General features: G+C 47.3%; 1 protein-coding gene across 2 annotated transcripts in view; it reads right to left on the bottom strand.

Annotated features, from left to right (window-relative positions):
* The window catches only part of LOC137217415 (dehydrogenase/reductase SDR family member on chromosome X-like), a 194,835-nt gene that overhangs the window by 160,557 nt on the left and 15,511 nt on the right, over window positions 1-18,767 (bottom strand). For both annotated transcript variants that reach the window (XM_067724211.1, XM_067724212.1), the window contains exon 2: window positions 1,205-1,312. In XM_067724211.1, the coding sequence (XP_067580312.1) occupies window positions 1,205-1,312 (108 nt within the window). The remainder of the gene's footprint in view (window positions 1-1,204; window positions 1,313-18,767) is intronic.

Genomic DNA, 18,767 nt, shown 5'->3' with positions numbered 1-18,767 from the left:
TGGAGCTTACGGACAGACCCACAAAGGAGAGAGATTCACGTGTGTTTACATCCACAGCCCCAAGTGCTGCGTCTGAGCTGTAATCATCCTTCAACACACGACGGAGGAAAAACGAGAGAAAGGAAGAAATGAATCGATAATGAATGAATGAAGGGCCGTGGTTAATATTTTAGAAAGACTGAAGTGAAAGCAATCCCTAACACCTAAAACCAGACCTGCAGTACGATTTTCGTAAAAACGGACACCATAAAAGGGATTGACTGAATTCAGATGATGTCGGGAGAAGCGTGATAAATATTACGGCCTCTTTTCAAAGCTCATCTCCCCATATCCTTTCGTCCAGCTGATTTAAACGTCTACCTCCAGCTGAATGGGAAGGTTCACAAATGTAAAATTAGCTCACTTGAACCGTCTTCACTTTCCTAGCAGAAGAAAGTCCCTTCATTTTCAAAGAGGATTTAGGGACCAAAATAAGCCATTAGAAAGTTTCAGAAAGAAGAAGGGAAACACGGAGTTTCGGTTCAGAATCTGACATGCAGAAGCTGTTCAGGTTGTTGGGAGCTGAATCGTGACATCGCAACGTCGTATGTTGAAGCCCTGACCCCCAGGACCTCAGAGCGTGGCTGTATTTGGACGTGGGGTCTTTAAAGAGGGGATGAAGCTAAAATGAGGTCCACCCACTAGGGTGGGCCCTGACCCCATAGGACTGGTGTCCTTATAAGAAGAGGAGATCAGGACACAGACACACACAGAGGGACGACCCTGGGAGGACACAGGGAGAAGACGGCCGTCTACACGGCAAGGAGAGACGCCTCAGCAGGAACCAGCCCTGCCCACACCTGGATCTCAGATTCCAGCCTCCAGGACTGGGACAGGAAAAACGTTTGCTGTTTAATCCACCCAGTTTGTCCTACGATTTGTTAGGAGAGGGCTGGCAAACTAATTCACAGTTATTGTTGTTTACTGCAGTGAATCACACAGGGAAAAAAATATATGATCCCCATCACAGCAGAACCTCGACTCCCGTCCAAAAAAAAAGCGCAACACAACTTCCTGTCTCTTTCAGTTTTTGAGTGTTCACCCTTACGCCTTCTGCTCTTGTTGGATCTGGAAGCCCATCAATATCTCCATACACATAGGAGCAAGCAGCTGCATATCTCCCGCTCGCTCTAAGATACGAGGAGTTGTGGAAGTGAATCATCACCTATGATGACGTGCATGCCCAGTCTGGCCAGATGCTTCGCTGTCGCATATCCAATGCCATCAGTCCCGCCGGTCACTATAGCAACACGCTCGAGTTGTCGGGGGAAAACTGCAGGAGAAAAGAAAAAGAAACCGAGGTAAAGGTTTAGCGGCAGAGCACACACTGATGAGAATGAAGTCGCAGAAGAGGGCGTGAGGCCAACGGGACCTGCGGTTGGATATTTGTGGGTTTGCTCTTCTGAATACTCCTACAGGCTCGGGACGCACGAGTGTCATACAGTGCAGTTGCCCTGAATAAGGACAGCCTGGTAAAGCCACCTGATAAATCCTTGCTCGGTCCCCGACGATACCTTTGCGGGAATTAACGCCGCCAAAATGATCTGCAGAGAGCTCCAGAGAGCGTCTATCGTTGACGGTTGTGGGCGAGAGTCCTGGGTTAATCCTCTCGGACCATGTTGGTTGTGCTGTAAAGTGTAGGTTTTACACTCGTATGCATTTTCTCAAATGTAGTTAGGAAACTGCTTGTTATGGAGGGACGGCCCACTGTTTTCTACAAAGTCTGAAGACCACGTGAGAATACAGAGTATCTCATAAAAACGGAGAACATGATGACTCCTTTAACCATGTACCTTTGCATGAACCTACACATATGCAAAACATATGAGAATATACGTTTACGTGATGGTGTAAGATTGACTGTTTCTACTCACACACAGAGAGAACAGACTCGTGGTGGCCAACGGGGCAGGGATTGGGGGAGGGATGGATTGGGAGTTTGGGGTTGGCAGATACAAACTATTATATATAGAATGCATAAACAACAAGTCCTACTGTGGAGCACAGGGAACTATATTCAATATCCTGGGATAAACCATCATGGAAAAGAATGTGGAAAAGAATGTTTATGTATGTATAACGGAATCACTTTGTTGTAGAGTGGAAATAAACACGTTGTAAATCAACTATACGTCAATAAAATAAATAAACTTTACTGTGTCTAAATAAAATCTTAAACTACCCAAAGTGTCAATAACATGTTATTATACAAGATGAAATAATGCTTTACTAAAGGTCAGACTTCTCTTTTTGACTCCATTTTAAAATTGTACTGTGCAATGTGTCACCAAAATAAAAAGGGTGTATTGTGATGTAAAAATAAAAAAGAAGAAAGAAAGAAAGAGAGAGGGAGGGAGGAAGGAAGGATAAAGTGTAGGTTTTATTATTATTCAAGAATGGGGTGAGGCCAACAGGTCAGGAGATGACCAATATTGAAAAGACAGATGACCACTCACAGTTCCCAAGAGGAGGGGGCACAGCACACCATGCAGGGTTACACGGGGAAGCACCAGGGTCGGTCAGGAGGCAAAGGGAAAGGGGGAAACCAGACGAGAGCCCTGCAGGAAGGAACAGGTGAGCAGGGTTAGGATGGGCTGGTGTGAATAATTTCATCAGGTCCTGGCTGCAGGGACTGTCCTTGTTGTCTGGTACCTGCCCTGGGGGGGCATGAGGGCAGGTGGATGGTGGCCCCGAGTGTGGGAGCCCCTTAGAGCAGGGGGTGGGGTGTGCATCTGGGTGGGTAGCTTTGTATTTGAGAAGCACGTTTACAGCTCAGTTATTTGCTATCCGTGGGAATTGGCTAGTCCTAGGAGCTAAAGCTCCTATAGGACCAAGGTGGCAAAGATGAATTCTGTATTTTCCCTGTCTCCTTTATTTCACTTCTTTTACACGTGTTTTATTGAAGTAGAGTTGCTATACAATATTTTATAAGTTTCAGGTGTACAACATAGTGATTCACAATATCTTAAGGTTATACCCCATTTATAGTTATTATTAAATATTGGCTGTATTCCCTGTGCTATACAATATATCCTTGTAGCTCTTTTTTTTTTTTTTTTTTTTTTTTGACCGTGCCACACAGCATGCGGGATCTTAGTTCCCCAACCAGGGATGGAACCCATGCACCCTGCAGTGGAAGTGTGGAGTCTTATCCACTGGATGGCCAGGGAAGTCCCAGTAGCTTACTTATTTCATACACAGCAGTTTGTATCTCTTAATCCCCTACCCCTATCTCTCCCTTCCCCCCTTCCCTCCCCCACTGGTAACCACTAGTTTGTTGTCTAGAAAAGATAAACTTTTTTTTTTGCTCCGCGGCACGTGGGATCTTCCCCGACCGGGGCACGAACCTGTGTCCCCTGCATCGGCAGGCAGACTCTCCACCACTGCGCCACCAGGGAAGCCCGAGAAGATAAACTTTTTAATAAATGGTGTGGGGACATCTCAAAAGACCTCTGAAAACAGATGAAATGAGATCCATACCTCCCAGGACACATCAAAATGAACTCCAAGAGGAAAAAAGCTAAACAATGAAAATATTCAAAGAAAGCAGGGACAAATTTATTCTCAACCTCAGAGTAGGAAATGCCTTCCTAATTCTAATTCGAGATTGAGAAGAATAAATAGACCAATTTCACTCCTAAAAAAAGTGTACACAGTTTAAAAAAAAAAAACCAAAAACACCATAAGGACTTGCCTGGCGGTCCAGTGGTTAAGAGTCCACGCTCCCAATGCAGGGGGCGCGGGTTCCATCCCTGTCTGGGAACTAAGACCCCACAAGCCACGAGGCGTGGCCAAAAAAAAAGAAAGAGAAAAAAAATCCTACCAAAAAATTAAAATTAAAACAACACCATAAGCAAAGTCACATTCAAAGGGCTATTTTCCGAGTATGTAAAGAGTTCTTAAAAATCAAGAAGAAGAAGAAAAAAAAAAAAACTCTACAGAGAAGAAGGGCAAAAGCATTTGTTGATATAAAAACATACTGAGGGCTTCCCTGGTGGCGCAGTGGTTGAGAGTCCGCCTGCCGATGCAGGGGACACGGCTTCGTGCCCCGGTCCGGGAAGATCCCACATGCCGCGGAGCGGGTGGGCCCGTGAGCCATAGCCGCTGAGCCTGCGCGTCCGGAGCCTGTGCTCCGCAATGGGAGGGGCCACAGCAGTGAGAGGCCCGCGCACCACAAAAAAAAACATACTGAAATGGCCCTTAAAAACACATGCCCAAGTTTACACGTAATAAGAGAAATGTTAATAGTTAACGAAAACTGCTAGATGCCATGACACCCATCAGGCTGGCGGAAGTTCAAAGACTTCAACAGCCTCGTTTCTCTCACCTACAGCGTGGGCAGGAGTGCAAAACAGCACAGTCCCCATTGGGGGAAATTGGGTAATATCTAGTGCAATTACATGTGCTTCTATCGTTTGATCTCGAAAAATCACGTCTAGGAATCTGCCATGGAGAGACAAGGCCGGTTGCCAACGTAAAGCCAAGGTTCCTCAGGGCAGCACCTGTCTCTCCGTAAAGAAGGATGGATAAACCCCCTGCCATACCTGCATACAGTGGGGCATCCTCCATCCCTACAACGGGGTATCCTAGCCCATCCTGGGTCTCCACCGTCACACAGGGGACACTGAGCAGCCCCGAGCGGGCCAAGCTCAAGTGGTAATTCCACCTGTTGGCCAGGAGTCAGGTTTGATCCACTTGTTAGACAATCCTTCCAATAAGTGGGGACAACCTGTTGTCCAGCGCTGCAGTAAGGCGTTGCTGCCGGTAACATGAAGCAACAACCCTACAAAGAAAAGCCCCGAGAGGGATGCAGGGGCAGCGGTATCTTCCGGGAGGCGCGGAGGACCGCCACTCCTCCGCCACGCCCGGGGAATACTCCCCATCGCCACGTCCATCAGAAAGAGCACGTCCTTCGCAGAAACCCCAAATGAGTCCTTCGGGCGCCCCACAAAGTTCCCAGACACCCAGGCTTTATTCTACTAAAGGGATTCCAACCGCGTGCGGGTTTAGTTCCTGGGCAGGTGAGCTGGATTAATAAAAGTGCTCTTTTCCTAGGCTCCCGGCGTTTACAGAGAAGGGTTCCAGCACCGCGCTGCGGGGCGGGGAGCCTTAGGGAAGACCCAACTCAGCTTTTCTTGTCCCCCTGGCATCCACCTGTCCCTCCTGAAAATGCAGACCAACAGCTGCTGAATGCGTGTGGGGCACTGTGCTGCGCCGACCGTGCGCCGTGAGCACAGGTGCACGCTGGGGTCTTGGGCTGGAGGGGACACCTTACAGCTCCCGGTGTTCCACAGAAGAGGCAACGGACGGGGAAGTCCCCAGCGGTCCAGTGGTCAGGACTTGGGGCTCTCGCTGCCAGGGGCCTGGGTTCAGTCCCTGGTCAGGGAACTAAGATCCCGCAAGCCACGCGGCAGGGCCAAAAAGAAGACAAAGACCAAAGGACGACCACAGAAGCCTCGTCGGCAGCCTGAACTTTCATCGCAAAGCGAGGTTACGGGGGACACTGAACAGTTAAGACCAAGTAGAATACAACACTGGTCCCCAAACTTTCGCAACCTGCAACACACTTGCTGCCCAGGAGTTTTTTCACACCACTGCTAAGGAAAAGAAAAAGAAATAAAAATCTATGTGTAAAATATATTCTTATATAAATATAATGTTTGTTCCTATTTAGATATTTATAAATAGTATCTATGCTATAGTCTTATCCTAGGTAAAATTATGTTTCTATATCTCAAATGTTACATATTTTACATATTTATTTTAATATATTTAAATATGTTTAACATATTTAATACATAAAAAATATTTAATAATGTAAAACAAGTAAAAAAGATAATAGCAAATAGGATGTATTATTTAATGATAAGAGACAATATGAAAATAAATGATACTTTTATTTTAACATAAATATTTGTCAATATAAGTAATATTTATGATATTAAATATTTTATATTTATAATGTTTACATATTATACTATGCAAATATTTATGTTATACATGTTTATATTTATAATATTTATTTATAATGTTCACATTACTTGTAAGATTTATAAATTATATATTTATATATTACGTAAATATTTATAAATATATTTATTTTATATTTATATTCACATATGTTATTTTCTATTTTATTTATGTAAAAATGATAGTCATATATATATGCAACTAGAGATCATCATACTAAGTGAAGTAAGTCAGAAAAGGAAAGACAAATACCATATGATACCACTTATATGTGGAATCTAAAATATGGCAAAAATGAACCTATCTACAAAGCAGAAACAGGGCTTCCCTGGTGGCGCACTGGTTGAGAATCCGCCTGCCGATGCAGGGGACACGGGTTCGTGCCCCGGTCCGGCAAGATTCCACATGCCGCGGAGCGGCTGCGCCCGTGAGCCATGGCCACTGAGCCTGCGCGTCCGGAGCCTGTGCTCTGCCACGGGAGAGGCCACAGCAGTGAGAGGACCGCGTACCGCAAAACAAACAAACAAACAAACAAACAAACAAAAAAGCAGAAACAGACTCACAGACATAGAAAACAAACTTATGGTTACCAAAGGGGAAAGGGAGGGATAAATTAGGAGTTTGGGATTAACATACACACTACTATATATAAAATAGATAAACAACAAGGACCTACTGGATAGCACAAGAAACTCTACTCAATATTCTGTAATAACCTATATGGGAAAAGAATCTGAAAAGGAATATATATATAAATAACAAGTATCAATATTATATATGTTATATAATATATATAAAATAACTTTGCTGTACACCTGAGACTAACACAACATAGTAAATCAACTACACTTTGAAAAAATAATAAAAAATTAAATTAAATTTTAAAATAAAGAACAAAGGTCCTTAATTCTCTTGGTCCCTCCCACCAGAATTGAAAAGAACAGAGAGAGAGTTTCTGTTTCCCTGTCAAGGAGGGTTCCAAACAAACCCCTCGGTCCACACCCAGAAAGGAATGGAATACGTCATTAAAAAGAAAGGTCAGGACTTCCCTGGTGGCGCAGTGGTTAAGAATCCGCCTGCCAATGCAGGGGACACGGGTTCGAGCCCTGGTCCAGGAAGATCCCACATGCCATGGAGCAACTAAGCCCGTGCGCCACAACTACTGAGCCTGCGCTCTAGAGCCCACGCACCACAGCTACTGAAGCCCGCGTGCCTAGAGCCCGTTTTCCGCAACAAGAGAAGCCACCGCAATGAGAAGCCCGCACACTGCAATGAAGAGTAGCCGCCGCTCGCCACAACTAGAGAAAGCCCGCGTGCAGCAACGAAGACCTGACGCAGCCAAAAATAAATAACAAATAAATTTATTTTTTTTAAAAAGACATGTCAAGTGAAAAGATCCGATGTAGACACGCTTCCGTCAGCACCTGCAACATCTGAAAATCTCGCCTCTACCCCCACGTCTATTGCTGAGAAGTGGCCACGGGAAAACCCAGCGAAGGCATTAATACCCCCTCCGACATGAGTAAGGTCTAGTTTCCTCCTTGCAGGTGGACAGCACTCAGAGGACTCTGAATCAGGCGTAGGGCATTGGCCACAAGAAGCGAGAGACGCCCAGGAGAGAGGCTGCCCCTCCCGGATCCCGGAGGCTAGTCTTTGCATCTGCGTCACCTGCATCCTGGGATTGCAGAGGGGTCCACGTGATTCAACCAGCCGTGGGAGGCCAGGCAGCAAAGGAGGAAATTGGCAGGAGCATGCCAGGGAGGCTGGGCAGAGGAATGGCCGGGCGGAAGGCACCGGATGTGAGTTCAAGGGAATCATTCCTCTAACGTGTGCTGAGAACGAGACCACCGCCCTGATGCTGGTCACCCAGGCCGGACGTGGGCCAGTCCCCACCTGTCCCGGAGAGCTGACTTCCAAAGCAAGAAGCTGACTCGCCCACCCAGAAACAGTCCAAGTGTCAGGCTGTCGAATCCCAGTGGCCTGCCTGGTATGGGAGCTGCGTCTCCCTCTGGCTTCAGCTGAGAGAAGAATCCTATCACATGTGCTCCCTGGTTGCATGGCCGTCACAGCTCCTGGGATAATCTTACATGTCGAACTGGCTGGGCCACGGGGTCTAGATATGTGGTCAGACATTATTCTGGGTGTTTCCGTGACAGTGTTTTATTGGATGAGATGAACATTTAAATCAAGGGGCTTTGAGGAAAGCAGGCTGCCCTCTCTGGTGTGGGTGGGCCTCATCTAATCCGTTGACGGCCTCCATAGAACAAAGGCTGAGATTCTCCAAGGAGGAGGGAATTCTGCTTCCTGACGGCCTTTAGACTCAAACTGCAAGTCTTCCACGGGTTTCCAGCCTGCCGGCCCACTCTGAAGATCTAGGACCTGCTAGACCCCATAATTACATGAGCCAATTCCTTAAAATGAATCTCTCCATAGATAGATACATAGATAGATATCAATAGACAGATACAGGATAACTTGAAAGATGATATAGATGATAGCTTGAAAGATGACAGAAAGATACGTAGATCGATACATAGATAAAGATGGTTGGACACATACATACATAGATGATAGATTGATAGACGATAGATAAATGACAGATAACAGATGGATATAAACAGACGGGGAATACATAAATGGATAGTTCAGGTAGGTAGATGATAGATACACAGATACATATAGAGTTAAAAAGATAGAGACAGAGATATAATTTACGACAAGCAATGAGCAGTTTTTGGTTTAAGTATAGCCCATGCAATATCCTGGACATGCTTATACTACAAGCACGTGCGTTATTTATCTTCCATCCAAGCTGACGGCGTTTCTGCTGAGATGGGGGACGTTTCAGCCAACAACTGTCCAGGCACATCCTGGGTGGTCTCTGCAGAGCACACGTCCTCATTTTGTCAGCCTATAGGGAACATCTGCCCCAGGCCCCTCTCCTTGGCGTGTCGATGGCCGTCTTCTCTGTGTCCTCCCAGGGTCCTGCTTCTCAGCATCTCTGTGTCCACACTTCCCCTTTTTTCTAGGCCCCCAGTCCTGCTGGCTGCGCCCTCACCCAAGTGACCTTACCGTAAGTTGCTCATCTGCAGAGACCCTATTTCCAAATAAGGTTACAGTACGGGGTGGGGGTGGGGGAGGAGGCGTGATTCAAACCCTAACCAGGGGCGTACACCTGCACACACACGTACCTCCACGCGAGGACACACCAGCCTGGCTGGAGGGAGCTCCCTAGGAGGGCAGGTGACCCGGGCCCTCTCTGCCCCCCTTATCTCCCCGACACGGGTCAGCTGCAATGCACATTCCTTCCACACTTCCCCCGGAAATCTAGCTGCAAACAGCTCCACGGGATCCCCGTGCATCACCTCCACCGCCACCCTCTCCTCCCCACACCGTGCACGGCTTTGATCCTGGGTTCAACACCAACTCCGACCTGTCAGCTCCTGTCCGACAGACGTCAGAGAAAGCGCTCTGCCAACTCCAATGTAAGCTGATCCCAAGCGCACCGGCCGGGCCTGGGACCCGTGTGGTGACTGGGACCCGTGTCGCCAGCTGCCCCGTCCCAGATGGGTACCTACAAGCCGCACCACGACAAGGCTCTCGCCTGCTCCTTTCCTCCCAAAGCCACTCAGCTCCGCAGCCTCGGGGTCCAACGCTGCAGCACGAAGCTACTCGCCCCTGGATTTGTTTCTGGGTCACCACGCACCGCAAGAAGAAAGGCAACTGAGATCTTGGCACCACGCACCGCAAGAAGAAAGGCAACTGAGATCCTGGCAAACGGCACGATGTTTGCAGGGTGCCGGGAGAGAGGTCCCTTCCAGGCTATGTTTAGAACGCTCTCCGCTCTCGGTTCTGTTTGAAGCGTCTAACTTGGAGTGCTGACCTCATGCCTCGGTGATGGCCAGCGCTTGGGGAAAATGGCAAAACGACAGCTCTCTGTATACCGAGCTCACTGCACATTAGAGCCAGCTCCAAGGGTAACGGAGAAGAACACATCTGACTCCACATTAGGTCTGTTTCTTTTACTGTAACTTTTGTATTCTTTTGCTTTGAGTTCAGAATGTTGCCCATCGCCTGAAATATACAGGATAGCCCTTTCTCAAGGCTCTGACCTTTAAGGGTGGAACGCCTTTCCATTCATAGAGCGAGAAAAAGTTGCACAACGGAGAATAACATTGGTTTTCTTGAGGGTTAACAGGAACACTGTGACCTGACTTTCGTGGACAAAGGATTCCCACACCACGAAGTCTGCAATAACCACCCACACCCTTCCTTCACCTTTGCATTAAAAATGCTTTGCTGAAACCCTTCGGGGAGTTCGGGGGTTTGGGGGCACATGCCACAGTCTCCTTGCAGGACCCTGCCATAAACCTTTCTCTGCTCGAAACTCCGACGACTCGGCTTGTTTGGCCTCACGGGTGCCTCACCGAACTTGTACCCTCAAAAAAGAGAAAAAGGAAATGAACAAGGATTTAACCAATACTGAATAAAATACAGGTATGTAACAGGATGTTGGAACTCACTCCTCCTTAAAGAAAATAAAAGCAAAGGAAGTTAGTAGGTTTCATCAATAAGAACAGCTGGGTCCCATCCAGGATGGCAACGCCCAGTTTGCACATTCAGTCAATTTTCCACTGAGACTGTATCTTTTAGGAGGTGAGTTGGAGGGGGTCTAGAGCGGATGTGCATGTCCCCTACGTAGCAATTCTACTTCTAAGAATTTCATGCCACAGACATACTCCCACAGGTCTGCAGAGACACAGGAACAAAAATATTCACTGCAGCCTTGTTCGTAAAAGAAAGATCTTTAGTGTGACTGTCATTTCACAGGTGTTATTCAAAAGAAAGGCATAGTGTTCTAGCAACAAGGTGGGTGGATCTCCGGGGAATTACGCCGAGTTGGGAGAAAAAGAGCCGTTTCAAAAGGGTTCCATTGTGTATGCCTCCATTTCTATGACAGTCTTGAAGTGACAGCATTATAGAGCACAGATTAGTGGCTGCCGGGGTGAAGGACGGGGTGGGGCGTTGGTGTGGTAAGGAGATGGGCCACGCCAGAGATCCTTGGGGTCCCAGAACTGCCCTGTGTCTTGACCGTGATGGTGGATTCTCAAAGCCACCCATGCAACAGGATTGTACACACACGAGCGAATACAAGTTAGAACAGGGAAATCTGAAAGCATTGCCTTGCACCCAAGTCTACATCTAGGCTGGGATGGGGTACGGCCGTGCTGCAAGCGGGTAGCCCTGGGAGAAAAACAGGTAAAGTGTCGCTCCGTTTCATTCCTCACAACTGCACGTGAACCTACAATTATCTCAAAGCAGGAACTGGTTTTCTCGGCCAGGCCACACGTCTTGTGGGATCCTAGCTCCCCGACCGGGACTGAACCCAGGCCCTCAGCAGTGAGAGTGCCGAATCCCAACCACTGGACCGCCAGGGAATTCCCAGGAACTTTTTTTAAAAAGTCTACACTAATGCCATGTAATATAGCCTCTTCTTAAAAGAGAAAAGAACTAAAGTAAAGAGCAAAACAAAGAACTCCGCCTCCTTGGCCCCTGTCCAGTTGTTGTGAACTGACCCGAGGCTTCCGGCTCCCTTTTGAATTGGGGATGACCCCGTGCCTGGTCCTTTTATCAAATACTGAGAGCTGGACCCCCTGCCAGGACTGCCCGCTGTCATGAGACAAAGTGGACACCAGGTACAGGGGTTTGCTAAGCCCAGGCTATAGCAGCAACACTACCTCGTCCCTCAGCTACCAGGTTTCTGGACTTTGGTCTCTGTTCCGTGTTTCCTGTCTTCCACAGACACGCCTAAGCCACCTTGAATTCTTTCCAAGAGCACGTGGGTGGTCAATTCATTTCTTCACTCCTTAAATCTTTGCTCCTGTGCTCCACTGGGAAATAACCACATACCTCTTTGAAGAGAGCATTAGCGAAACGTAAATCAAAGCCACACAGTACGTTTTATATCATGTGATGTGACTTTTACCACAATAAAAAAAAACACACCATTTAAAAGAAGAAGAAAGAAACAGAAAATAACGAAGTTGGTAAGGATGTAGAGGAATCGGAACCCTCCTCCACTGCTGGTGGGGATGTAAATTGCAGGAACCACTTTGGAAAAGAGCCTGGCGATTCTTCAAACCGGTAAACATGGAGATACAATAGCCCAGCTACGCCACTCCTAGGTATCAATCTCTCCAGGAGAAATGAAAACACGTATCCACTCAGATACGTGCGATGAACGCTCAGAGCACCGTGATTCACAGTAACCAGAAAAGTGAGAACAGAAGTGTCCATGGACCTTGAACACATGATGCTCAGCGGGAGAAGCCAGACCCAGAAAGAGCACATATGCCATGACTCAGTTTCTATGAAATACTCAAATAGGCAAACGCATGGAGACAGAGGACCTGGGGGGGGGGGGGGACAGGAGTGGGGAGTGACAGGTAACAGGTACAGGGATTCCCTTGGGAAGTGGTTTTTAAAATGTTCTAAAATAACATAGCAACGGCATTTGTGCAACTCTGCAAATATACTAAAAACCACTGAATTGCGCCATTTACTGGGTGTACTGTATGGTGAATTATTTCTCAGCTTAAAATGGGGGAAACACCTTGCTTAATCGTGAATAATGGGGGATGGGCGGGGACTTGGAAAGTCTGGTATTCTTCTCACAAATGAAGAAGGACATCTATAAGCCACCCTTTCATGGACCTCCTACCATCTTAGGCATGTGTGTGTGCACTTGTCTCAAGAGTCCTCAAAATTGACAGAATAATTTAAAATGACGTGTAGCTGAACCTCCAAGTCAGCTGGCCCCAGGAATACGTTTTCCTGACACGCAGCATCACGGAGGTCCTTAAGAATGGCTGTGTCGATAATTAAGAAGCATAAAAGTCTCACTAGTGAGACCTGCCTGACAGACAGATGATGGGAAGCAACCTTTCCAGACAAAGCCGCCATCGGGCCCTTTGGACACCATACCAGCCTGTGCCCCGTTTGGTGACCAAGGAATAGGAACAGGATGGCCATTCATCCCAGGGATAGAATGATCTAGAAGCATTAAGACTGGAGAGGCGAGGGGGGGCACAGATGGGAAAGCTTACTATATGAATACATCATATCATCTATGTATCAATCCTAAAGCGAGATTGGCAGAAAAGGAAACAATCTAGAAAGACATCCAGACCCTACATTAAAAAGCTACTTAGGGGACTTCCCTGGTGGCACAGCGGTTAAGAATCCACCTGCCAGTGCAGGGGGCACGGGTTCGAGCCCTGGTCCGGGAAGATCCCACATGCCGCGGAGCCACTAAGTCTGTGAGCCACAACGACTGAGCCCACGTGCCACAACTACTGAAGCCTGCGCCCTAGAGCCCGTGCTCCGCAACAAGAGAAGCCACCGCAATGAGAAGCCCGGGCACCACTATGAAGAGTAGCCCCCACTCGCCGCAACTAGAGAAAGCCCACGCGCAGCAACGAAGACCCAACGCAGCCAAAAATAAGTAAATAAAATAAATTTATAAAAGAAAAAAGTGACTCAGTCCTACGAGCAATGGCGTGAGGAATGATACTGTGTCACAATAAGTGATGCTGGGTCCAGGGAGGCCATGCGCATGTCATGTTGTCCAGATCCCTCTAGAGAGCACGAGTTCATGCTTTCGGGGATGGGTGGCATAAGCCATAAGCCAAGCACCAGGAGGCAGGTCCACTGAACACTGTACTGAATTGTATGATTTAATGGTGGATGAAACCTCAGTACAGCCGCTCAACATGGGTGAAGACCGTGCTGAATCACGGACCGCGGGGGAGGCGTGGGTGTGCAGAGGTCCCGGGAGTTCCTCCGTGAGAAGGGGGCTCATGTGGGCTGGAGGTGGGAGACCTAAAACCCAGGACGTAACTCCAAGAAGCCAGGCCCAGGCATCAGCCTCGACAGAAGTGCTGGGGGCGGGGGGGGGGGGGGGGTCAAAATTAGTGATGCGTTCAGACTTCCCCGGCGGTCCCGTGGGTAAGACTCCGCGCTTCCAAGGCAGGGGGCACGGGTTCCATCCCTGGTCGGGGAACTAGAACCCCGCGTGCTGCAACGTGTGGCCAAAAACAAACAAAAAATTGGTGATGGGGTGGCCTCAGCAGCCACCACCCAGGACTCCGAGGCCGTCCAGGGCTGGTAGGAAAACAGGCGCTCCCCAGAAATTACCCCAACCCATCGGAGTCTGGGGACACCCACGGCTCCCGGTAAAGATGCATGAAAAAGTGCCTGGATTCTTCACGGGAGAATTAAACCATCAGCACCTTCGGGGCATGCCCTGAGCTTTGCACAAGTCTATTTAAGCACGTCCATCACGAAGCATCCAGAGTTACAGGTCAATCTGCCTCAGTAAAGTTAGGGAAGAAAAGAAATGTGGTATTAAGGGGGTATGAATAACTAAGAGGGAATCACCTGTAAAGCGATCACGCGTTACATGATAAACACTGTTTAGAACCTTATGCAAGTGACCAAAAACACAGAGGCAAGAATTTTGCAGTCACTTATACTTGGTTTTCAATAGACCACAGAGAAATGATGCAGTGAAAAGAAAAACAAAACACCAAAACAGGATACAAAGTTGTATGTGATGTAGGATGATGGTTAAAGAGTACTAACATTATAGGGAAATAAATCAAATGTTCACAGCAAAAAAAAGAAGCATGTCCACTAATAATGGCCTCTACTGTTCATCTGTTTTGTGTATAGCAACGTGTATATGTTAATCCCAGTCTAATTTATCCCTCCCCCCTTCCCCTTTGGCAACCGTAAATTGTTCTATCTGTGACTATTTCTGTTTAAGTTCATTTGTGTCATTGTTTTAGATTCCACATGTAAGTGATATCACATGATATTTGTCTAACTTCACTCAGTATGGTCATCTCTAGGTCCACCCGTGTTGCTGCAAATGGCATTACTTCATTCTTTTTATGGCTGAGTAATAGTCCATTGTATATATGCACCACATCTTCTTTATCCAACAAGGATTTACGGTATAGTACGGGGAACTATACTCAATATTTCATAATTACCTACATGGGAAAAGAATATATATATATATATGTAACTGAATATAAAACTGAATCACTTTGCTGTACACCTGAAACACAGCATTGTAAATCAACTATACTTCAATTAAAAAATTTAATTTTTTTTAAATAAATGAAAAATTCAAGAAAGTTCTCAAAGAACGAAAAAAGGAAGAGTAATGACAGCAGATAGCAGGCATCAGTATCATGTTGGCTTAGGGTTTACTTCCATACCTTGATCATTGTTTATGTATCTATTACTTGTATTATTAAATTAATGTGACATTTTTAATTTTTATCTTTAAAGAATGAGAAAATTGCAATACTTACCTGAATTTCTTATCCTATTTCATTTTTCCTGACAGCTTTGGTTAGTAATGTCATTTTCATATTGATAGCTTTAGAATATGACCATTTTATTTTGTAACAATAATTGCCAATATCGTTTAATCTAAACTACACAGTTAAATATTTTCTCTGTTCAACGATCGATTACGCAGAACTAAGACTTACAGTTTCTTTAAGAAGGGTTTATGAAAACTACATTTGCTGAATTGTGAAAAAAACAATTCGCATCTGAGAAGCAGAATTCAATGACAAGGAAATGTTTAAAATTGACAGCGAGTGGGGTGACCACAGCTTGGGTGTTTTACACGAGGGGAAGACGCTTGGCAGTTAAGTCCGTCAGCATGAGGAAATGAAATTTTTTTTGACATGTCCTCTCATGACTGGGAGGGGCTTGGCTCCTGTATTCCTTGCACCCCCAACTCTAACTGACTTTCTTGTAGTGCCACCCATGGACATAAAGTATGTTTAGTTATGGGTCCCTCCAGAGAAATGGACCAACAGGAAGCACAGACAGAAAGAGAAAGGGAGACAGAAAGAGACAGAGAGATTATTTGAAGGAATTGGTTCATTCAACCACAGATGTGTAGAGGGGGCACCCCAAAATCTGAAGGGTAGACCAGCAGGCTGGAGACCCAGGGAGAGCTGAGGTTACAGGTTGAGTCCCACGACCATGTGGAAGCAGAATTCCCTCTTCCTTGAGGAACCTCAGTCTTTTTTTCTCCTAAGATCTTCAACTGATTGGACAAGGCCCACCCACATTGTGAAGGACAATCTGGTTATGTCAAAGTCTCCTGGTGTCAATGTTTTTTTAATTGTAGTTGATTTACAATGTGGTGCTGGTTTCCGGTGGACAGCAGAGTGATTCAGTGATATATTTTTTCAGATTCTTTTCCATTGTAGGTTTTGACAAGACATTGAATACAGTTCCCCGTGCTCTACAGTAAATCCTTGTTGTTTATTTTATATAGAGTAGTGTACATCTGTTAATCCCAAACTCCTTAGTTATCCCTCTCCCCTTTGGTAGCCATAAGTTTGTTTTCTGTGTCTGTGAGTCTGTTTCTGTTTTGTACAGAAGTTCATCTGTATCATATTTTAGATTCCACATATAAGTGATATATTTGCCTTTCTCTGACTTACTTCACTCAGTACGATCATCTCTAAGTCCATCCATGTTGCTGCATGATTTCAATGTTTATCTCATCTTTTTTTTTTTTTTGGCCATGCCACGGGGCATACGGGATCTTAGTTGCCCAACCAGGGATCGAACCCGTGCCACCTGAAGTGGAAGCATAGAGTCCTAACCCCTACACCACCAGGGAAGTCCCAACGTTCCTCTCATCTTAAAAAATATCTTGCCAGCAACCTCTAGACCAGCGTTTGACCGCAAAGCTGGGTCCACTGCCCAGCCACAGTGAGATAAAATTAGCCAGCATAAAGTATGAGTTTTCAGGCAACCAAGAGCCCTAACTAGCTTCCGCTGGGCATCGTCTGGAAGCAGGGACCCGGCCAGCTGGACCAGAGGAGCGTGCAAAAGGCATCAGCTCAGGCCAGCATGGTACCATCGCCTGGATGACGGCTCATCCTTGTGGCAGGAGGACCTGACGGCCGCCTCTCATGCTGGCGTGTTTCCACAGCTTGAGAAACCAGTGCAGGTGTCAGCCACGAAGCACGGCTGCTTCCACCAACAGCAGGGGGACAGGAAGAGCTGGGGCAGCTGACGGGCCCCACGGCTCTTCAGCCCCGTGATGTCAGCCGCGTGGATCCTAAACCCCTCCTGCAGCGGCCACTAAACCCTGTGGCAACTCCCTCCAAACCGAGAAATACAAGAGGTCCATGGGACTTCCCTAGCGGTCCAGCGGTTAGGGCTCCACGCTTCCACTGCAGGGGGTACGGGTTCCACCCCTGGTCGGGGAACTAAGATCCCGCAAGCCGCGGAGCATGGCCAAAATTTTAAAAATAAATAATAAAATAATTTTTTTTAAAAAATAAAAATGGTTATGCTAGAAGGGCCAACACCGGAGGAAAGAGCCATGTAGGGAGAAGCCCCAGGGATGATAGGAGTAAATGCGGAAAGGGGGAAAGAAAACAGCCTCCACGTGGACCCGACGGAGGCCTTTCTAAGCAGGAGTCTTTTATGTGTGAGGATAAGCCCCACCCCCTCTGCGGGCTGGGTGAGGTAACAGGCAGTTTGAAGAGGCCCCCAGCCGCCCCTGAGCACGTGGGCGAGAGAGTCAGCTGGACCCAGGAGCTGTGCCCGCTGAGGCCTGCAGCCCTGGTCACGTCCTGCGGCACTCAGCTGCTCTATGTGCCAGGGCGGGCTGCACGATGAGTGAAGGTACGCATCAAGTTGGCTGGGCCACCAGGAGCCCAGAGAGCTGGGGCACCGTGATCTCTGCATGTGTCTGGGAGGGTGTTTCTGGACGAGATGAGCATTTGAACAGGTGGATGGAGGAAAGCAGGTGGCTCTCCCCAGGGAGGGTGGGCCCCGTCTAATCAGTTGACACTTGAATAGAACAGAAAGGCGGAGGGAGAATTCTCTGTCTCTCTGTCCTTGAGCTGGGATGTCCATCTCCTCCTGCCCTTGGACACCTGTGTGCCTGGTTCTCAGGCCTTTGGACTCGGACTGAACACGCCACTGGCTTTCCTGGGGCTCCAGATGGCAGACTGTGGCACTGCTTGGTCTCCCGAATTGTGTAGGTCAATTCCAATCAATCAATATACACATAGCGATATAAAGATACAGATATATGTGTTACACAGGGCTCTGCAGAGACACAGAACCAACACCTACATTTATCTGTATCGTCTATCTACCTATCATATGTCCGTCATCTACATATCTATCATCTAGCTAGCTAGCTATTATCTGCCTACCTATCATCTATCTATTATCTATCATCTATCCATCTACATAGATATTAGATAGACCCCGTTGGTTCCATTTCCCTGGAGAGCCCTGACTAATACTGGCTGCTATAACGAAGTAACCCAGATAAGGTGGTTTCAACAACAGACACGTGCCTCTCACAGGCCTGGAGGCAGACCACGGCCAGGGCAGATGAGTTCCCAGCGAGGCTCTCCTCCTGGTTTGTACAGCTGCATACTTGCCGGTGTTCTCACGTGGTGGAGAGAGAGCTCTGGTCTCTTCCTCTTCTATAAGGACACTAATCCCATCACGGGAACCCCACCCTCATGGCCTTATCTAACCCTAATCACCTCCCAAAGACCCCACTGCCTACCATCATCCCCTCGGGGGTCAGGGCTTCCACATACGAATTCCGGGGGGACACAAAGGCTCAGTCTGCAACACGCTCCCGCCACCTCGCCCGGAGGTGTCCACACGAGCGGGGCAGAGGC

This window comes from Pseudorca crassidens, chromosome X (assembly GCF_039906515.1).
Source record: "Pseudorca crassidens isolate mPseCra1 chromosome X, mPseCra1.hap1, whole genome shotgun sequence".
NCBI classification, from domain to species: domain Eukaryota; kingdom Metazoa; phylum Chordata; class Mammalia; order Artiodactyla; family Delphinidae; genus Pseudorca; species Pseudorca crassidens.
The sequence above is the reverse complement of the archived record's forward strand: the minus strand, read 5'-3'. Positions and strand labels throughout refer to the sequence as shown.